The following is a 23453-nucleotide window of genomic DNA, read 5'->3' as shown; positions in this document are numbered from 1 at the left end:
TAGACTGATTTACAGTATTGTATGCTGATAAATACTCTGAGGGAAAATGTACTTGATATGATTGTGATGTGTTGTCTCACCTAGCCCCCTTAAGATGAATGTACTAATTATAAGTCTCTGTGTATAGAGCGTCTGCAAAATGACAAATGTTATTTATATATTACAGTTACTGTGCAATATCTTTAAAAATGTTGGTAGATTCCAACTATCCTTTGACTTATCTCTTAACTCAGCCATTATTTGTGATAGGTTAGAGACCATTTTAATTTCTCACCTTTATTTAACCAGGTAGGCCAGCCGAGAACAAGTTCTCATTTACAACTGTGACCTGGCCAAGATAAAGCAAAGCAGTGCGACAAAAACAACAACACAGAGTTACACATGGGATAAACAAACGTACAGTTAATAACACAATAGAAAAATCTATATACAGTGTGTGCAAATGTAGTAAGATTAGGGAGGCAATAAATAGGCCATAGTGGCGAAATAATTACAATTTAGCATTAGCACTGGAGTGATAGATGTGCAGATGAAGCTGTGCAAGTAGAGATACTGGGGTGCAAAAATAAATAACAATATGAGGATGAGGTAGTTGGGTGGGCTATTTACAGATGGGCTGTGTACAGGTGCAATGCTCAGTAAGCTGCTCTGACAGCTGATGCTTAAAGGCAGTGCGGGAGATATAAGTCTCCAGCTTCAGTGATTTTTTTTTTGCAATTTGTTCCAGTCATTGGCAGCAGAGAACTGGAAGGAAAGGCGGCCAAAGGAGGAGTTTGCTTTGGGGATGACCAGTGAAATATACCTGCTGGAGCGGGTGCTACGAGTGGGTGTTGCTATGGTGACCAGTGAGCTGAGATAAGGCGGGGCTTTACCTTTTGCAAAGACTTAAAGATGACCTGGGGCCAGTGGGTTTGGCGACGAATATGTAGCGAGGGCCAGCCAACGAGAGCATACAGGTCGCAGTGGTGGGTAGTACATGGGGTTTTGGTGACAAAACGGATGGCACTTTGATAGACTACATCCAGTTTGCTGAGTAGAGTGTTGGAGGCTATTTTGTAAATGACATTGCCGAAGTCAAGGATCGGTAGGATAGTCAGCTTTACGAGGGTATGTTCAGCAGCATGAGTGAAGGAGGCTTTGTTACGAAATAGGAAGCTGATTCTGGATCAAATTTGGGATTGGAGATGCTGTTTCCAGAATGGTGTCATCTGCGTAGAGGTGGATTAGAGAATCACCAGCAGCAAGAGCAACATCATTGATATATACAGAGAAAAAGAGTCGGCCTGAGGATTGAGGCAGTCAGAGCAGTTGAATAGGTGGTCGTGGAGCAGCAATGAGATCCCGTGCGCCAGCAGGCGTCGTCACGCTCCATCTCCCCAAAGTGGATGCCCCCCTGGATGTTCCTCCCGCCCACCGGCTGGTTGGTCACCTTGTCCCGCGGCCGAACCTGGAAGTTGTCGGAGACCATGTGATGTAGCCGCTGGTAGTAGACCACGCCGATGAAGATGTCCCCATCCAGCTCAAGGCCGCTGAGGCCAGCTGGAGAGGCGCTCGGAGCTACAGTGGCTGTAGCTGGCGTAGCATGTTGCTGAAATGCTCCAGTGCCGAGTTCTCCCCAGAAAAGGTGGAGGGCGTGGCATATTGGCACAGGCCGTGGAGGGCGCCTGACTTGCTAGCCGTGCTCTCGATGAGCATTCCAATGGTCATGGGGGAGGGGAAGCCGTGGGGATTGGACAGGATGTCGGTGGTCTTGCCGCTCTCTGTGAAGGGCATGTCCTCGGCAGGCCACAGGCGGTTCTGGATGGCGAACTTGTCCCCGACGGTGGGTTTACAGGGCCATCGCACCGTATTGCAGATGCAGTTAAACCAGCGTCGTTGCTGCACTCCTTGATGTTGTCTACCAGTTGTCTTGACTCCTACGCAAGTGAGAGAAAACAGCAGGTTATAAATTGCATTAGCAGCTGCATCTGGCCGACTCATTATCATAGAGCAGAGACAGGCTCAAGTATAGAAGTTGACAAAGCTCTGTCCGGTGTTGAGGTGGCTGTAGAAGGTGTCTCAGTACTGTAGCATGGTGCCGACGGGGGAGTGGGGGGGGGGAAGACAATCAGCATCCAGTTTGTCCATTACCTTGGGACCACCGGGTTTGACCCCAAACACCAGGTTGTCCTCACCCTTCTTCTCAACCAGCTCTGTCTTGTAAACACGGCCACGACCAAAGTTCCTCTCTCATGATGACTTGTTCAGGATCTGGTAGGAAAAGACAGAAACCATGAGCATTCATCTACACATTCCTTCTAAACATGCAAACACAGAATTAAACAAAACACTTGTTCATTTTAATATATACAGTGCATCCGGAAAGTATTTAGACCCCTTTCCCTTTTCCACATTTTGTAACGTTACAGCCTTTTTCTAAAATTGATTAAATTAGATGTCCTCAATCTACACACAATACCACATAATGACAAAGAAAAAACAGGTTTGCAAATGTATTCAAATTAAAAACATACCTTAAAACATGAGTATTCAGATCATTTGCAATGAGACTTGAAATTGAGCTCAGGTGCATCCTGTTTCCATTGATCATCCTTGAAATGTTAATAAATAAAAGGCCACTAAAATGTGCAGTTGTCACAACACAATGCTAGATTTCAGAAGTTGAGGGAATGTGCAATTGGAATGCTGACTGCAGGAATGTCCACCTGAGCTGTTGCCACAGAATTTAATGTTAATTTTACCATAAGCCACCTCCGTCGTTTTAGAGAATTTGGCAGTACGTCTAACCAGCCTCAAATCGCAGACCACGTGTAATGGTGTCATGTGGGCAAGCGGTTTGCTGATTTTAACGTTGTGAACAGAGTGGCCCATGGTGGCGGTGGGGTTATAGTATAGACAGGCATAACCTACGGACAACAAACAAAATGGCATTTTAGTCAATGGTAATTTGAATGCACAGAGATAACATGACGAGATCCTGAGGCCCATTTTTTTTTTTTTAACGGCATATGTGACCAACAGATGCATATCTGTGTTTACCAGTCATTTGAAATCCTTAGATTAGGGCCTAATGAAATTATTTCAATTGACTGATTTCCTTATATGAACTGTAATATTTTTGAGAACTTTTGTATTATGCTAATTTGGTTTATGCAAGGGTGCGGACATCGACTCTAGAGGTTTTTAATAAAATGTTACATGTCGGGCTGGGCGATATGGCCTGAAAATCATATCGATTTTTTTCAAATTCATTGCCGATTCACGATATATGTTTGAAGCTGTTGTACAATTAAAGTTCAAATACACTGCATTTCAAACAGTCAGCAATAATCTAAGGAATTCAGGGTGTGTGTAATTAGGCTAAATTTAAGCCCCACTAATAATACACTGCTCAAAAAAAGAAAGGGAACACTTAAATAACGCAATGTAACTCCAAGTCAATCACACTTCTGTGAAATCAAACTGTCCACTTAGGAAGCAACACTGATTGACAATAAATGTCACATGCTGTTGTGCAAATGGAATAGACAACAGGTGGAAATTATAGGCAATTAGCAAGACACCCCCAATAAAAGAGTGGTTCTGCAGGTGATAACCACAGACCACTTCTCAGATGTTTTGGTCACTTTTGAATGCTGGCGGTGCTTTAACTCTAGTGGTAGCATGAGACGGAGTCTACAACCCAAACAAGTGGCTCGGGTAGTGCAGGTCATCCAGGATGGCACATCAATGCGAGCTGTGGCAAGAAGGTTTGCTGTGTCTGTCAGCGTAGTGTCCAGAGCATGGAGGCGCTACCAAGAGACAGGCCAGTACATCAGGAGACGTGGAGGAGGCCGTAGGAGGGCAACAACCCAGCAGTAGGACCGCTACCTCCGCCTTTGTGCAAGGAGGAGCAGGAGGAGCACTGCCAGAGCCCTGCAAAATGACCTCTAGCAGGCCACAAATGTGCATGTGTTTGCTCAAACGGTCTGAAACAGACTCCATGAGGGCCCGACGTCCACAGGTGGGGGTTGTGCTTACAGTCCAACACCATGCAGGTCGTTTGGCATTTGCCAGAGAACACCAAGATCGGCAAATTCGCCACAAGCGCCCTGTGCTCTTCACAGATGAAAGCAGGTTCACACTGAGCACATGTGACAGACGTGACAGTCTGGAGACGCCGTGGAGAACGTTCTGCTGCCTGCAACATCCTCCAGCATGACAGGTTTGGTGGTGGGTCAGTCATGGTGTGGGGTGGCATTTCTTTGGGGGGCCGCACAGCCCTCCATGTGCTCGCCAGAGGTAGCCTGACTGCCATTAGGTACCGAGATGAGATCCTCAGACCCCTTGTGAGACCATATGCAGGTTCCTACTAATGCAAGACAATGTAGGACCTCATGTGTCTGGAGTGTGTCAGCAGTTCCTGCAAGAGGAAGGCATTGATTCTATGGACTGGCCCGCCCGTTCCCCAGACCTGAATCCAATTGAGCACATCTGGGACATCATGTCTCGCTCCATCCACCAACGCCACGTTGCACCACAGACTGTCCAGGAGTTGGCGGATGCTTTAGTCCAGGTCTGGGAGGAGATCCCTCAGGAGACCATCCGCCATCTCATCAGGAGCATGCCCAGGCATTGTAGGGAGGTCATACAGGCACGTGGAGGCCACACACTACTGAGCCTCATTTTGACTTGTTTTAAGGACATTACATCAAAGTTGGATCAGCCTGTAGTGTGGTTTTCCACTTTAATTTTGAGTGTGACTCCAAATCCAGACCTCCATGGGTTGATAAATTTGATTTCCATTGATAATTTTGGTGTGATTTTGTTGTCAGCACATGTAACTATGTAAAGAAAAAAGTATTTAATAAGAATATTTCATTCATTCAGATCTAGGATGTGTTATTTTAGTGTTCCCTTTATTTTTTTGAGCAGTGTATAATTATTTTATCAAAATAATTGAACCTGCTTATTTTCAATAATCATGATCTGGCTTTCAAGTCTGTATATATAAAAAATGACCAGAACTATGCATAATGCAAATTCACTAATAATGACTAACTTCTTGTAGCAGCCATTAGAAAATTAACACAGGTCTCAATCTTTCAAGCACAAGCCCACGTGCTTTATATTTCAAGTTTAGCCAACTTGTATGTATTGATTAGCTAACAAGGGAGAACATTTGAATCGTTATGAACACACCTTTCTGTCCGTCTCCAACTGTTTGAACAGCATGCTAGCCTTTCCACTTTGTTCAGATGTTGAAATCAAGTGACCTAGCTCATTTCTCAGAATGAGTTGCCAATTACTTGTATAAATGGTGTTTTATGCTTATTGCACATTTATAAAATATAGACTAGACAGCAAGTAGAACAGTCTTTGGCTAAAATGCTGCTAGCCTACATTTTCCAGAATCAACGTTCTTTAATACTCCTGATTTAGTAGTGTCTGCTCTGCGTGCAATTTGAGCAGCTGAGACATAAGAAGGATATTGTTAGAGAAGTTAACTTCTCTATTAGAGAAAATAATGTCTCAATGTGTTTGTATCCATATGACCGATTCTGTTGAACCAAACCTCAAATGCAAATAGTGAGTTGAAACCGCTTGTCAGAGATGAAGTGATCTCTCAACTGTGTTGGTGTGAGTGGCGGCAGGGGGAGGGGCTTGGTGTGTGTGTGTAAACAGAGGAAGAGGAGAAGCGCGAGGCTTCACTCTTGCAAAAATATGTCCAAAATAAGCCCAATGCGTTTCTACGAGCCTATTGTGGACCTAAGCTTGTCGCCTGCCTTCCCGCCATTTGGGTCAACGGCTCTAATTGTTAGGGCAGCGACATGAGCATCTCGTCATTATATTCAGATCGCTGATGTAAATGGAAGATGCACACAGCACAGAAGGAATGAAAGAGACGAGACCAAAAAGAGATGAGAACAAGCAGACATGAACGCTCATAAAAACAAATTCTTGCGATACAGGCATTGGGAATATTGTGCAAAAATACATTTGAATTAATCAAATTAATTTGATATATCGCCATGCTCTAGTCACATGCATGTTCCTGTTCCAAATATCACTGCTTCATTTCACCTTCAGTGCAAAACCTAGGGGCAGGAAGAAGAGCTCTTTCTGGTAGATGAATTTGAGCATCGCAGTCCCGTTATCCAGGTAATGCAGGTTCATATTGATAGCTGTGCACTCCTCCTTCACACAAAGCATAGCTTGATCTTCTGTCTGGATCAAGGTGATAATGAGGGCGGCAGGTAGCCTAGCGGTTAGGTGTTGGGCCCAGTAACTGAAATGTCGCTGGTTCGAATCCCAGAGCCGACTAGGTGAAAAGTCTGTCGATGCGCCCTAATTACTCCTGTAACAGTGTCTGCTGAATGACTCAAATGTAAAATCAATGTTCGGCTACTTACGTCTTAAATACTCCAACACTGCAATGTTCAGCTTGTACATAAACACCCTCCACATACTGTACATTAACTGCCTTGCTTACCATACGGAGTGTATCCCTAGCCTCTGTTCTTCCACTTGGGTCTTGACATAGCAATAGGGTAGTTCCTTCTTGGCATGATCAGCATGCGAATAACCTTCTAGATCCCATTCACAAAATAACCACCCATTTCCTGTTTTAATGAGGATAGAGTGTGGCAGAGAAAATGAGAGATATTAGAATGTGAAGTAAGACCTAAAAAGTGCCTTTATTTCTGCTTTTAAGCACAAATTATTAGATTGAATAGTTCCCACAGATGTGCTGTTGGGTAGGAAGCATGCCATTCTCCTACCTCCGCCTCCTTGTGATGCTCTTTGGGAGGGAGCCCATGCAGGTTACACAGCCTAGACTTCACCATGATGGACACCTGGCCCAGGGACTGCTTGATGATGCCTTTGGTAATCCCATTCATGGACCAGTTGACATCTGTCTGTGATGAATCACAGCTCACAATTTAAATTCATCACAATGGGCAAGTGTTGTGAGTAGATAAACCGTGTCTTGACAGTCATATACAGTACAATCCGGATTAGCTCTAGAAAACCCTCCTTACCAGTCGGATTTTCAATGGTTAGCTTCACCCAAAATTGGTTGAGAGAAATACATTCCGACGCTGGGATTTAACGTTTAAAAACGTCAATAATTATCGCTTGGGAATTTTTTTTTTAAACCTATGCTTTTATGCCGCTTATCTTTCATTTCAGCATAAATAATATTTAAAAAATATATATATATACACTTACTGTAGCAGTTTTGGAAAGATCAACTGTATTCCTCCAGTTGAATAACTACAGGTCCGCAGTTATGCTTAACGTTCCACACAGGTGTTCGTAGCACGCTATATAGCTATGTCACACAGGTAGTCTGTCTTCAATAAACAATCACTGTAACATGGAGATATGGACGTGTGGGAACACTAAACCTATAAAATGTGTGTAGTAATTTATCCTACTTTTTTCTTCAATAATTTCTCAAAATATGTGTTTTAATGGTCAAAACGAGCGCCCGACCAGAAGACACTATCGTCTATAGGGGCTAAAGCGGTTAACGTCTATGAATGGGGTAGATCCGGTGGTATGGTTGGGTCTACTGGCAAGCTAACCACAAGCGTTTCCCGGTATGAGCAGCGTCTCCCTCTGCACTCTGATGGGAACACCATCAGGTCCCGGCAGATGCCACCTTTGCCCACCACTCGTTTATATGGCCTCCGCTAACGCCAAGCTGATCCGGTCATTTCTAAGCATAAACTCCAAGGGAGGAATGGCCTGAAAAGGAAAATCGAAAACCAACATTTCACAAACTCTAAAACATCTAACCACATGGTTTTAAATGGCAGACGATAACTACAACCAAGTTCCTGCGTTAGCTAAGCTAACCTGAACACAGTGAACATCAGCTCAAAGTTGGAAGGTAACAGTATTTGGGTCAGATTTTGTGGCGTACTGGGGAGAATGACATCAAATTGAATTGAAGCCTTTAAAAAATAATGTTTTTTTTTAAGACAATCAGGTAACAATTAACTGGGTCACTTTCTCGCAAATACGTATCAGTGACTTCCTCAAACAAAATTGTGTTTTCTTACGTTGCTGCAGAACACTCATATCAATAGGTCTAACTATAATTTGCAAATAAATTCATTAAAAATCCTACAATGTGATTTTCTGGATTTATTTTTCTCATTTTGTCTTGTCATATTTGAAGTGTACCTATGATGTAAATTACTACAGGCCTCTCTCATCTTTTTCAAGTGGGAGAACTTGCACAATTGGTGGCTGACTAAATACTTTTTTGCCCCACTGAATATATATATATACACACACACACAGTTGAAGTTGGAAGTTTACATACACCTTAGCCAAATACATTTAAACTCAGTTTTTCACAATTCCTGACATTTCATCCTAGTAAATAATTCCCTGTCTTATGTCAGTTAAGATCACCACTTTATTTTACACATGCTTTTTCAGTTCTGCCCACAAAATTTCTATAGGATGAGGTCACGGCTTTGTGATGGCCACTCCAATACCTTGACTTTGTTGTCCTTAAGCCATTTTCCACAACTTTGGAAGTATGCTTGGTGTTATTGTCCATTTGGAAGACCCATTTGTGACCAAGTTTTAACTTCCTGACTGATGCCTTGAGATGTTGCTTCAATATATCCACATAATTTTTCTTCCTCATGCCATCTATTTTGTGAAGTGCACCAGTCCTTCCTGCAGCAAAGCACCCCCAGAACATGATGCTGCTACCCCCGTGCTTCACGGTTGGAATGGTGTTCTTCGGCTTGCAAGCATCTCCCTTTTTCCTCCAAACATAAAGATGGTCATTATGGCCAAACAGTTATATTTTTGTTTCATCAGACCAGAAGACATTTCTCCAAAAAGTACTATCTTTGTCCCCTCGTGCAGTTGCAAACCGTAGTCTGGCTTTTTAAATGGCGGTTTAAAAGCAGTGGCTTTTTCCTTGCTGAGCGGCCTTTCAGGTTATGTCGATATAGGATGCGTTTTACTGTGGATATAGATACTTTTGTACCTGTTTCCTGCAGCATCTTCACAAGGTCCTTTTGCTGAACAGTATAAAAAGCAGTTTGCATTTTCTGGAAAGCCTTTGTAAGAGACGAGGCACAACAGTAAATAACAGTATCATCAGCATAAAAATGAAGTTGTGCATTTTGGACATTTTTGTTTAAATCATTTAAATAGTGAATAAGAGAGGACCAAGTACAGAGCCTTGGGGCACACCTTTCAAGGCAGACAATTTAACAGACATAAGCCCATCAAATTGAGTGCACTGAGTTCCATCAGACAGATAGTTAGCAAACCATGCAACTGTATGCTCTGAAAAACCTACACTCGACAATCTCTGCCTTAGTATAGCATGATCAACTGTATCAAAATAGAGATCAATAAAAAATGACACAGTGCTGTTTTTTGTCAATGGCTTCAGTGATATCATTTAAAACCTTCATGGCTGCTATAATTGTGCTATGCTTCTTCCTGAAGCCTGATTGGTACATTGATAAAATAGAGTTAGTAAATAAATTGCGTGAATCAGATTCAGATCAGATAGATTGCATGAATCAGGCATTCATGGTCAAATTGCTGCAAAGAAACCACTACTAAAAGGACAGCAATAAGAAGACTCGCATGGGCCAAGAAACACAAGCAATGGACAGTAGACTGGTGGAAATCTGTCCTTTCATCTGATGAGTATAAATTTGACCGAGAGTGATGGAGTGCTGCATCAGATGACCTGGCCTCCACAATCACCCGACCTCAACCCAATTGAGATGGTTTGGGATGAGTTGGACCGCAGAGTGAAGAAAAAGCTCATATGTGGGAACTCCTTCAAGAATGTTGGAAAAACATTCCAGGTGAAGCTGGTTGAGAGTGTGCAAACCAAAGGGTAGCTACTTTGAAGAATATAAAGTATAGTTGGATTTGTTTAACACCTTTTTGGTTACTACATGATTTCATAGATTTGATGTCTACACTATTATTCTACAATGTAGAAAACAGTAAAAATAAAGAAAAACCTTTGAATGAGTAGGTTTTCTAAAACTTTAGACTAGTACTGTATATGATTTAGTTTCATGTTATATCTAGTGTACATCCCTGGGTCTTATCACCACTTATATCACCTTTACACCACAAGAAAAGTTGGGAGACTCAGATCAACAATACATTTTATTCTACATACATTTTTTATCCAATCAAGTTTTCATGCAAGAGTTTGAGAAACATTAGCTGAAGAAAAAAACATCATAGGCATTCCTCTGACTACATACAGTACAGTAAAACCTTGTTGACTGGAGGAGAGATTAACATTTCAAATGTGCCAATGTTGCTGTTATGTCTTATATGGATATCTTTCTTCTTGGCTGCCTTGGTTTAGTGAAAATGTTTGATAATGACAGATTTAAGTCACTTCTTTGTCTCCCATGGCGGTACTCAAAGGAAGTTACACGTTGCTCTTTAAAGGCCTTGAAATACCTAAAACTCACATTCATAGCTAGATAAGTAATACTATGGGGGAAAATAATGACATTCATTTTAGACATAAAAGCAAAGTTTTCAACTTTTTCAACTAAAATACAATGATAATGCAAGTAATTAAAAATGGGAAAAGTTCAGTGCAAATAAACTGAGAACCAGACATTACAAGAGATTGAACAATTAACAGTCACACAGACAAGATAGCAATAGCCAAATGTATATTTTTACAATCAAACAAATGAAATATGCAGGAGGTTTATTGCATCTTTCCCACTTGCAATTCCCACTGACACCCCTTCCCTTGAAAGACATTTCCCTAATTTTGATAATACTGATAATTGTCTTTGGATATTTTCCAATATGTTGAATAATAAAGTTTAGCTCTTACCAAAAAAATGTTTAATCTAGAAACAAACCTTTATTTTTTGCCCCTATGATATACAATTTAACCGAACATTCAACAGCAACTACTATATAATATAATTCATAGCCATTGTAATGTTTTTACCATGTACATATCAAATTAGATTTTAGCAGTCATTCACTTGTCCGTACATCATTCCCCATAGCAATCTTGTAAACATAAGATAAGGATTAAAATATAAATATGTGCCAATGTTGTCCCTTAAGCGGTGTTAGACTCAAAACATGTTGAATCATGACCTCAACTAAAACATTTGAAAATGTGTGATAAGAGGTAGTGGTTAAAGGGGCAGTCTGCAGTTGTACCTATTGGTTCTTGAAGAATATAACTTGCACATGCCTCATGAGTTAAGTTCAACTGTCGTATCCCATCAGAACCCAAAATACACTATATAGTCAAAGGTATGTGGACACCCCTTCAAATTAGTTGACTTAGCTATTTCAGCCTCACCCTTGCTGACGGGTATATAAAATCGAGCACACAGCCATGCAATCTCCATACACAAACCTTGGCAGTAGAATGGCCTTACTGAAGAGCTCAGTGAGTTTCAACATGGCACAGTCATAGGATGCCACCTTTCCAATAAGTCAGTTCGTACATTTTTTGCCCTGTTAGAGCTGCTCCGGTCAACTGTAAGTTCTGCTATTGTGAAGTGGAAATGTTTAAGAGCAACAATGGCTCAGCCTTGAAATGGTAGGCCACACAAGCACACAGAACTGGACCGCCAAGTGCTGAAGCGTGTAAACATGGTCTGTCCTTGGTTGCAACACATACTACAGAGTTCCAAACTGTATCTGGAAGCAACGTCAGCACAAGAACTGTTCGTCGGGAGCTTCATGAAATGGGTTTCCATGGTCGAGCAGCAGCACACAAGCCTAAGATCTCCATGCGCAATGCCAAGCGCTGACTGGCGTGGTGTAAAGCTTGCCGCCATTGGACTCTGGAGCGACGAATCACGCTTCACCAACTGGCAATCCAACGGACAAATCATGGTTTGGCAGATGCCAGGAGAACGCTACCTGCCAAAATACATAGTTTGGAGGAATAATGTTCTGGGGCTGTTTTCCATGGTTCGGGCAAGGCCCCTTAGTTCCAGTGAAGGGAAATCTTAATGCTACAGCATAAAATACATTGTAGACAATTCTGTGCTTCCAACTTTGGGGAAGGCCCTTTCCTGTTTTAGCATGACAATGCCCCTGTGCACAAAGCAAGGTTCATACAGAAATGTTTTGTTGACCTCTGTGTGGAAGAAATTGACTGGCCTGTACAGAGCCCTGACATCAACCCCATCGAAAACCTTTAGGATGAATTGGTACGCCAACTGCGAGCCAGGCCTAATCGCCCAACATCAGTGCCCAATCTCACTAATACTCTTGTGGCTGAATGGAAGCAAATCCCAGCAGCAATGTTCAAACATCTAGTGGAAAGCCATCCCAGAAGAGTGGAGGCTGTTATAGCAGCAAAGGGGGGGACCAAGTCCATGTCAATGCCAATGATTTTTTTATGAGATGTTCAACGAGCAGGTGTCCACATACTTTGTCATGTAGTGTATAAGCTTGGTTTACGCCAATGTTTGTAAACAAAGTAGATGTAAACAAACAATAGCCTAAAAACATGGTTAAAACTATAATGTTGATATTGTGGATGGTCAGTCCTTGCATCCATAGCTCGGTCTATGAATTTGAGAGTGGTTACATTTTTTCCAGCCGCATTCCCTTAGCCTTTTACCGAAACAGATGCACTTTGTTATTGTTTCAACTACGGATTGCCCCTTTTAAGGGACTAACTAATACTTAAAATACATTTTAACAGAGGACAAAGTAACTTAATCTAAGAGTTAACTGTGGGCAATAATGCTAAAGCCTCTGTAAACTGAACGTGGTCAGGTTGTCTACACTGAATATTACAGTTTAACAGACAGACAAGGGCAGGAATAACTACTTGTTAGCATGCATGCATTACAACTCCACGTAATATTATGGAATCTATGCAACACCATAACCAACAGCGCTAGTAGTCTAAAAATCCTTTAAAAAATAAAAATTATACTTGCGTTGACAAAGTCGTTTGTGGGGTTGAAGCTACTATGTTTACTACAGGTTTTCAAGGAAGCAAGCAAAAACTAACAAGAAACTCACTAATCTATGAAAGACAATTTTAAAAAGGCAGCTCTTGGCTAATAACTATCAGTATTAGAGGCAAAAGGGAGAGTCGGCCTATTTGCATTATGACACACAACAGACACAGTAACATGCTTCCACACCGGCATGCAATCTCTATTAAAATCACAAACAAAAACAGATCTACAGCTGTAGTGGAGATACTCATGCATAACCGTGTAACGGTTTGACTGGTAGAACCTTTAGAAGGTTCAAATGGGTTGAAATGTTGCAAAGCTAGTCTCAAATTAAACAGGGGAGGTTTATCTCTAGTCCTTCCACAAATGCTCTTTGTTGACAGAGGAAAAAGGAGTAGTCTGTCTAAATGAACTTAAATAAAAGTTTGTCAAAATGATAGAGCTAACACTACACAGCGAGCATGGAATAACAGCTATAATACAATTACAGTAGCAATAAAATGTAGCCTATTTTCTGCTTTAATCCTCTTAAAATACAGTACAGCAAAAAAAAACTCTGGGGCTTTGTCAATAACCATGATATGAAGAATGATTTATAGGCAATGTCAGGTATTCATATCAAGATGCAGTAAAGGTTTTTCCCTCCCCTGATAATGCTAACTTTTGTGGATAAAATCCAAAGATCTCTAAACCCAGAAAAAAAAAAATAACTAGACCACACAGACATACACACTTGCCTGAACGACAATACACAGGCTCACATAACACACGCAGTAGCAGAGGCGCTATGCTAAAATCGACAGGTTGCATCTTTAAGGGGGGTATGGGTGGAGATGTAAGGCACTAAAGTCTGTATAATAAGTGAAGCTTCCCCTCCATCTTCAGAGGTCGTCCATACAGTCTAGGGTCGCCTCAGTGGCAGCACTGGTTCACAAGGGAATCTTCTTGTTCTGGGACCCCCAAATCTGTCAGTCTGTCGCCAATTCATCTTAATCCTCATCACCATCCGAACATTCACCAAGTCTACACACATTCATTTTCTGCATGCCTGTCCAGGCTTTCCTCTGAAATGCGCTTCCACTGTGGGGGTATGGGGAGGAGAATGTGGTAGCACATACGAGAAAGTCACACAATCTTCAGTCAATCACAAGGGATAAGAGCGTCTGCTAAATGACTTAAATGTAAATGTAAATGTATTCCCATTCGAGACAACTTGCCATGCAAGAACCAATGAGATGGCAAAGCTTCCTGGCCTGTGGGACATCTCGGGAAAAGCATAGGGGTGAGGAGCAGAGGGCAGAGGTTGGAACTTCTGAAGCAGAGGAGGGACTTACAACCGGGTGAATGGGCCCACGTGGAGGGGTCCTCTCAGTTTCGGAGAGGAACAGGATGAGTTGAGAGTGGAAAAGGAGGGGGAGGAGGAATAAGGAGCGGGGGAGGAGGAAGATGATCGTGGTTCGGAGTCATTGTTCAGTGGGAAGACACTGGAGATGGCTAAGTCCACGATACCTTGGCATAGCTCTGGGTAGAGTTTCCTAGAGGATGGAGAGAGTGCAATTAATAAGATACCCCTTAAATCAGGCTTAGTGAGATTAAACCTGGACAAATGAATGATTCAAAGGACAATTTTACAAGCACATTTTCGGTTCACTTGGACGCCAGTGATCAAAAGACACAACTTGAATTAAACCTAACATGGGAGGTTAACATAGCCCTCTAAGCTTTGAACAATGGAACAAACATTTTCAAAATAATTACTCTACTCAAACCTCTTGGTTGGACAGAATGCTTAAAGTTAGTGAGGGAGATACAAGTCTTCAGTAATTTTTGCAATTCGTTCCAGTCATTGGCAGCAGAGAACTGGAAGGAAAGGCAGGCAAATGAAGAGTTAGCTATGGGGATGACCAGTGAAATATACTTGCTGGAGCATGAGCTATGGTTGGGTGCTGCTATGGTGACCAGTGAGCTGAGATAAGGCGGAGCTTTACCTAGCAAAGACTTATAGATGACCTGGAGCCAGTGGATTTGGCAACGAATATGAAGCGAGGGCCAGCCAATGAGAGCATACAGGTCGCAGTGGTGGGTAGTATATGGGGCTTTGGTGACAAAACGGATGGCACTATGATAGACTGCAACCAATTTGCTGAGTAGAGTGTTGGAGGCTATTTTGTAAAATGACATCGCCGAAGTCAAGGATCAGTAGGATAGTCAGCTTTACGAGGGTGTTTGGCAGCATGAGTGAAGGTGGCTTTGTTTGCGAAATAGGAAGCAAATTCTATATTTAATTTTGGATTGGAGATGCTTAATGTGAGTCTGGAAGGAGGGTTTACAGTCTAACCAGACACCTAGTTATTTGTAGTTGTCCACATATTCTAAGTAAGAACCGTCTAGAGTAGTGATGCTAGATGGGCGGGTGCGGGCAGAAATCGGTTGAAGAGCATGCATTTAGTTTCACTTGCATTTAAGAGCAGCTGTAGGCCACGGAAGGAGTGTTGTATGTCATTGAAGCACATCTGGAGGTAAGTTGAACAGTGTCAAAGAAGAGCCAGATGTATACAGAATAGTGTCGTCTGCGTAGAGGTGGATTAGAGAATCACCAGTAGCAAGGGCAACATCATTGATATATACAGAGAAAAAAAAGTCGGCTCGAGAATTGAACCCTGTGGCACCCCCATAGAGACTGCCAGAGGCCCGGACAACAGGCCCTCCGATTTGACACACTGAATTCTGAGAAGTAGTTTGTGAACCAGGCTGTTGAGTCTGCCGATAAGAATGCAGTGATTGACGGAGTCGAAAGCCTTGGCTAGGTCGATGAAGACGGCTGCACAGTATTGTCTTTTATCGATGGCGGTTATACCGTTTAGGACCTTGAGTGTGGCTGAGGTGCACCCATGGCCAGCTCAAATACCAGATTGCATAGCGGAGAAGGTACGGTGTGATTCAAAATGGTCGGTGATCTGTTTGTTAACTTGGCTTTCGAAGACTTTAGAAAGGCAGGGTAGGCACCCCCATAGAGACTGCCAGAGGTCCGGACAACAGGCCCTCCAATTTGACACACTGAACTCTGTCTGAGAAGTAGTTGGTGAACCAGGCGAGGCAGTCATTTGAGAAACCAAGGCTGTTGAGTCTGCCGATAAGAATGTGGTGATTGACAGAGTTGAAAGCCTTGGCCAGATCAATGAATACGGCTGCACAGTACAGTATTGTCTTTTATCGATGGCATATATGATATCGTTTAAGACCTTGAGCGTGGCTGAAGTGCGCCCATGACCAGCTCGGAAACCAGATTGCATGATCTGTTTGTTAACTTGGCTTTTGAAGACCATTGAAAGACAGGTTGGGATAGATATAGGTCTGTAACAGTTTGGGTCTAGAGTGTCTCCCCCCTTTGAATAGGGGGATGACTGCAGCAGCTTTCCAATCATTAGGGATCTCAGACAATACAAAAAAAGAGGTTGAACAGGTTAGTAATAGGGGTTGCAACAATTGTGGTGGATAATTTACGAAAGAGGTCCAGATTGTTTAGCCCAGCTGATTTAAAGGGGTCCAGATTTTACAGCTCTTTCAGAACAGCAGCTATCTGGATTTTGGGTGAGAAATGGGGGAGGCTTGGGCGAGATGCTGTGGGGAGTGCAGGAGCGTTGACCGGGGTAGGGGTAGCCAGGTGGAAAGCATGGCCAGCCGTAGAAAAATGCTTCTTGAAATTCTCGATTATCGTGAATTTGTCGGTGGTGACAGTGTTTCCTAGCCTCAGTGCAATGAGCAGCTGGGAGGAGGTGCTTTTTATCTCCATGTACTTTATACAGTGTACCAGAACTTTGAGTTTGTGCTACAGGATGCAAATTTATGTTTAAAAAAGCTAGCCTTTGCTTTCCTAACTGCCTGTGTATATTGGTTCCTTCCCTGAAAAGTTGCATATCATGGGGGCTATTCGATGCTAATGCAGTACACCACAGGATGTTTTGGTGCTTGTCAAGGGCAGTCAAGTCTGGAGTGAACCAAGGGCTATATCTGTTCTTAGTTCTACATTTTTTGAATGGGACATGCTTATTTAAGATGGTGAGGAAAGTACTTTTAAAAGAATAACCAGGCATCCTCTACTGAAGGAATGAGGTCAATATCCATCCAGGATACCCGGGCCAGGCCGATTAGAAAGGCCTGCTTGCTGAAGTGTTTTAGGGAGAGTGCTGAGGGGTGGTCGTTTGACCGCGGACCCATTACGGACGCAGGCAATAGGGCTGTGGTCGCTGAGATCGTGGTTGAAGACAGCAGAGGTGTATTTACAGGGCAGGTTGGTCAGGATGATATCTATGAGGGTGCCCCTGTTTATATGGATTTAGGGTTGTACCTGGTAGGTTCCATGATAATTTGTGTGAGATTGAAGGCATCTAGCTTAGATTGTAGGACGGCCGGGGTGTTAAGCATATCCCAGTTTAGGTCATCTAACAGTACAAACTCTGAAGATAAATGGGGGGGGGGCAATTAATTCACATAGTGTCCAGGGCACAGCTGGGGCCTGAGGGGGTCTATAACAAACGGCAACAGTGAGACTTATTTCTGGAAAGGTGGATTTTTAAAAGTAGAAGCACAAACTGTTTGGGCAGAGACCTGGCTATCTTTGCAGTAGATTGCAACTTCACCCCCTTTGGCAGTTCTATCTTGGCAGAAAATGTTGTAGTTGGAAATTTCCGAATTTTTGGTGGCCTTCCTAAACCAGGATTCAGACATGGCTTGGACATCAGGGTTGGCGGAGTGTGCTAAAGCAGTGAATAAAACAAACTTAGGGAAGAGGCTTCTAATGTTAACATGCATGAAACTAAGGCTTTTACAGTTACAGAAGTCAACAAACGATAGCGGCTGGGTAATAGGAGTGGAAATAAAACAATTAGAACTAGCCAAGACAGCAGGAGACAAGGCGTATTGACAGAGAGAGGCATAAAGCAATCACAGGTGTTGAACAATTGGCTCTTTCATCCCCCTCCTCTCCCCTGTAACTATTTCCCAGGTCGTTGCTGTAAATGAGAACGTGTTCTCAGTCAACTTACCTGGTAAAATAATGGACAAGTTAAATGAATAATAATACTCAGGAGTGCTAAGACAACGGGTCATTGGCAATGAATGGGCAGAGTGGGTCAGGTAGGTACATACCGGACCTGAGTTCGAGGCTGGGGCCGACAGGTAAACAAAATGAGGAACTGTGTTATTGAAACAGTCCAGGGGGCATCAGCTGTGTAGCAGAGTGATCATAGGGTCCAAAGAGCAGCAATAGGTGAGCCATGTGCCGTTCGCAAGTCACTACTATGCTAGGCGAGCAGGGGACACATCGTTCAGAAAAGCTAGCGGGCTGGGGCTAGTAGATGGCTCTTCGGTGTAGAGGTCGACTGATTATGATTTTCCAACGCCGATACCGATTATTGGAGGACCAAAAGAGCCGATACCGATTAATCGGACAATTGTTTAAATGTATTTGTAATAATGACAATTACGTGACAATGACAATGAACACTTATTTTTACTTAATACAAAAAAGTATTTAGTCAGCCACCAATTGTGCTAGTTCTCCCACTTAAAAAGATGAGGCCTGTAATTTTCATCATAGGTACACTTCAAATATGACAGACAAAATGGAGAAAAAGAGAAGAAAAAAAATCCAGAAAATCACATTCTAGGATTTTTTATGAATTTATTTGCAAATTATGGTGTAAAAGCGAGTGACGTTTGAAACGCTATTAGCACGCATCCCGCTAACTAGCTAGCCATTTCACATCGGTTACACTAGCCTCATCTCGGGAGTTGATAGGCTTGAAGTCATAAACAGCACAATGCTTGACGCACAACGAAGAGCTGCTGGCAAAACGCACGAAAGTGCTGTTTGAATTCATGTTTACGCACCTGCTAACTAAACGAGCCGTTTCACATCCGTTACACATGCACTTGTCAACTGTATATAGACAGGTGTGTGCCTTTCCAAATCATGTCCAAACAATTGAATTTACCACAGGTGGACTCCAATCAAGTTGTAGAAACATCTCAAGGATGATCCATGGAAACAAGATGCACCTGAGCTCAATTTCAAGTCTCATAGCAAAGGGTCTGAACCTTATGTAAACAAGGTATTTCTGTTGTTTATTTTTAATAAATGTGCAAACATTTCTAACAACCTGTTTTCACTTTGCCGTTAGGGGGTATTGTGTGTAGATCGATGAGTTAAAATAAAATGTAAAATCAATTTTAGAATAAGGCTCTAATGTAACAAAATGTGGAAAATGGGAAGGGTCTGAAAACTTTCTTAACGCACTGCATATGTGTATATGACCACTTCGAGGAAAAGGATATAAAAATAATACTGACTGTGCGCAGGCCGGAGCTCCATTGATCTCGATCAGCCACACCTTGAAGCTTTCGTCCACCATGAAGTCAAAGCCAAAGAGCTGGAAACTCTGATAGGACAGGTGCTTAGTGTTGATGGCTGGCTCAATGCATGTCAAACAGCTCCTAGGAGACCAGACAGAACAACCATTGTCAGGAGTCTGAGTAGTGGTGTAGCAAATACCTGTACATAACTATTTGTAGAACTATGCATGTTAGGGAAAGGTCATGTTTGCAAGGTCATCTGACAAAAAAGGGTATTTTTCCATCTTCAATTAAGTAAAACACAAACATCACAGCACAGGATGAAAAGTAGCTAGCTACCTTATGATCTGCTTGATCTGAGGTAAAATGCTGGTCTCCAGTGCTATGTTGTGGGTGCTCAGCAGGTACTGTCGGAACTCGTCGAAGAACATCTCATTGCCCTCCTCGTAGCGGCCATAGTTCTGGGAGTGCTCTTTCTGGATGCAGTGGTTAGTCAGGTGGCTGGTCATGTCCTGGAAGTTGGAGCTGTCATAGGGCTCCGAGGCCGTCCGCAGCACACCCTCCCGGTAAAGGTAGATGTTGTACTGATGGTCCACAAGCACCCAGCTCCTAAGAACAATACAAACCCGCAGAGTTAAAGACTACTGGGAAAAAACGGCAGCAATAACATTGCTTCTGTTACTGTTCCTCAGACAGCCCGAATTGTGTATTTATAAGACTATATGGTATTTTGTTGGTAATAAACATGTAATAAACACACAGAGGTGCTATCACTCACAAAAATATTAGTATCAGCTGCTTACCTGATGTCAAATTTACGGTTGCCAGGTTGCAGCAGTAGTGGTCTTTCTAGGTACTTCTGAATGACATGAACCTGCCCTTGATTATCAATGAACTCCAGCAATTGATTTGCATCGTAGGATATCAAAATTCCAGCACCTGGAACAAGAAAACCAACCCAAGCCTAATCTTTGTATACAATCCTTGGAATACATATTTTGCCAATAAAGAGTTTGTAACTCACTGGGCAGTCCAAGGAAACATCCAAAAAAAGGCAAGCATTAACTTTAAAAAACTAGATTCTTTAGGCAACAATATCATATTTTCCCCATAGTGCCCAACGACTACAGTATCTAGCAGTACTAGCTATCAATAGAAACCCGAGCCTTCAGACGTGATGACTGGGATGTACCTTTTGCTCCAGCAGATGACTTGGCGATCCACACTGTTCCCTCTCCGCTTTCCTTTCTTGAGTGATAAGAGGCCAGGAAAACTTCTCTTTCATCTGTCTTGGGGTTACTTTTCAGGTGGCTGATGCCATTCTTTACAGGAGCGACGGGGGTATTTAGGTTAGTAGGATAGATGATGTAGGATTCAGGCAACCAGTTGCTAGGGTCTGGAAGCTCTGAGCTAGTCTTGATTAACCTGCATAATGTAAAGAAAGAGGATATTGATGATATTTACAGCATCAGTGTGAATTTGAGTGTAAGTTACAGTATCAGAGTGAAAATTATTACACAAACCTTTTCAATACCAAAGTTCAAATACCTACTTGACTAAAGATGCTTTGCGGCACAACTTGTCTGCTCCTCTGTAATAATTCACCTGTTGCATCAGTCCTGGCTCATGACCTATGGAGGATATACAAACACATGACGAAAAAAGTGATGACAATAGGGCGGTGTAAACACAGGAAAGCATTTTGCACGTGTCTGGTCCTTTTCCCTCTCTGTAGTCAAATGTCAATGTGTCCTACTTGTGGCATTCTCTTACTTATCCGCAGAGGATGTGATTCAGTGACGTCACCAGGATAAGGTTTCAATTTCGTAACATAGTAGCCAATATAGTCTAGACTATGGGCTCCAGGATAGTCAAGCCCAAAATATGAATCGTAAAGTGAAACGGGTGGGCCACAAAAAAACTCATTAAGGAACATTATTAGTGGTATAAGGGAATAACTTTCTTGTACTTTGCATAATGCAGAAAATGCAGCAGTCCTGGTTAGACTCACAAGGAGGCTGGGAACGATGCAGTGAGTGCCATAATAGTACTGGTGGTGTGTGTGCATCTACTATGGGCCTACATTATAGATCTCTACATTAGCTGTTTCATGCGACACAATTCATGGGTTCAATTTGAGGGTGAGAACAAGAATACTGACACTCCAACAAAAGGTATTCAAAGCCATGCAATACCATTTACTGAGTATGTCAAAAGTGCTACTCTTACCAAGCCGTCCAAATGGCAGTCTGTTCCGTTCGCCCAACATCAAATTGAATCTGGGATTATCCCTTTTCAGTCTCTTCCATTGTCCAGTTGCGACGAGAATTTTGGAGACTTCAGCATAAATGGTGCTATTCTCGTCTCTTGCGACAAATGTATACATCGGTACATTCATATTACAACAATAGTATATGTGCAAAAGCACACAACAAAACGAATTATTAGCTAGCTAGCCCAGGTGTAGCTATTGAATTTAGCAGACTGGCTGGCAAAACGCTATCTCGCGGACGGATGTGTCTGTGGCATGATGAGACAGTCATATCCAGGTTCTGAAAAAAGTGATTCGCATGTTCTTGTTGCTAGTGAATGTCTTTCAAGATCACAAAAGTCCAAACTACTTCATGTTGCATGACTCTCGCCTGACGTTACGTTTCAGTCATGGGTGCCCAGATTTAGGGTGTGCCTGACTAACGACGTTAACGTTACTTGGTCCCACGTCTGGCTGAGATCGTCTGGCTGAGATCCTCTGGCTGCTCCTATCTGGCTTGCTTTGCTAATGTTACGTATCTGAATATATTTCTTAAGTGTTGTTTAAATCGTTATCTATGTAAATTGGTACTTTACTAAGATTTTAGCTGTTTAACTTGGTGACAAAACAACGACCAATGAAAAGAGATTCACATTTTCCAGTAAAGGTTGTTTAAGGAGCTTTCAAGACAACTGGGAAATCGAAAAATAAGAGCTCAAATCATGACGTCGATGATGTTCAGGCCGGAAAGACTGCGCTCTTGAAAGATGCCAGAGTTTCCGACTTGGAATTTCGACTTCGATGACGGTTCAAACGATTGTTCCCAGGGGAAAAGTTCCAAGTTGTCTTGAACGCACTGGAGTAAATCGGAGATTTTCGAGTTCACAGTTGTGGTTATTGTAGTCTTTATATTCTGGTACCTCACTTAAGCTAATTAAATGAAATACTTTCTTCAGATTAAAAATCAACAGTTACATTTACATTTCAACGGTATATTTCCTCATAACAACAGCAATTTATAACGGAAATGTTTTTGTACTGCATATCCCGGTGAGGACCCCCATTTTAGAGAGGTTAATTGCTAGATATGTTGTTGTTTTTTATTACTCATTTTTGTGTATATTTGTTATTTTATTTTTTATTTTTAGTAACTAGATAGTTTAGCCAGGCCAGGGTTTTAGCTAAAGCACATGTATTGTAGTGATTTTCACAGAAAATGTACTACTACGGCATTAACGTCTGTTACATTTTTGTAAATAATGCTGAGCGATGAGTGCTTTTCTAGGTCGTTCGATTATTTAAAAGGATGTCATTTTTATACATCCGATTAAATATCAGCCTCATTTTTGAACGTGGCACGTGTATAACTACAACCAGTTAGCAAGTCGCATATTTCAGAACTTCCTAGTTCCGACGAGCACATTAGCCGTCGTCACTAGTTACCACGGCCACAAATCCGACCAATCAGACGAGGGAGTGTGATGTTTGATAACGCGTGATCCATATAATAAAAACAAATATTCTACATGCAAAGTGATAATCGGATGTCTTATTCAAACCCAGTTTGCAAGTTTATCATGATGTTTGCCCTTACTCGTAGTAACTTGTCTTAACCCAAAACATTGTAGTGCAATATCAAGTGTCTCTTTCCTTGTAGAATGTTAACAGCTGCATAGAACACATTGTATTGCTAAAATGCGCAAACTTAATAGCTACACTCATCGACACAGGATACACTATCCCTCATGCTAGCCTTAACCAAACCGGTAAATTGCCCCCTAACTATAGCTGCACTTCTTCACATGGCCAGACTTATAGCAGTCTATCCCTCATGCTGGCCTTCACCAAACCGGTAAATTGCCCCCTAACTATAACTGCACTTC

General features: G+C 42.2%; 1 protein-coding gene and 1 pseudogene across 1 annotated transcript; both read right to left on the bottom strand.

Moving 5' to 3' along the window:
* Positions 1–1054: 1054 nt before the first annotated feature.
* Positions 1055–8487, bottom strand: LOC124038713 (annotated as a pseudogene).
* Positions 8488–12242: 3755 nt separating this feature from the next.
* On the bottom strand, positions 12243–22325 carry LOC124038131 (tubulin--tyrosine ligase-like). Its single transcript, XM_046353623.1, has 7 exons — positions 21549–22325; positions 20872–20950; positions 20512–20744; positions 20123–20258; positions 19659–19928; positions 19317–19460; positions 12243–14500 (listed from the first exon to the last, which is right to left on the bottom strand). Exons 1-7 carry the CDS (start codon positions 21715–21717, stop codon positions 14296–14298), a joined length of 1236 nt encoding a protein of 411 aa, XP_046209579.1. The 5' UTR covers positions 21718–22325; the 3' UTR covers positions 12243–14295.
* Between the last annotated feature and the right edge of the window lie 1128 nt (positions 22326–23453).

The sequence above is a fragment of the Oncorhynchus gorbuscha genome, linkage group LG06 (genome assembly GCF_021184085.1).
Source record: "Oncorhynchus gorbuscha isolate QuinsamMale2020 ecotype Even-year linkage group LG06, OgorEven_v1.0, whole genome shotgun sequence".
NCBI lineage: Eukaryota > Metazoa > Chordata > Actinopteri > Salmoniformes > Salmonidae > Oncorhynchus > Oncorhynchus gorbuscha.
The sequence above is the reverse complement of the archived record's forward strand: the minus strand, read 5'-3'. Positions and strand labels throughout refer to the sequence as shown.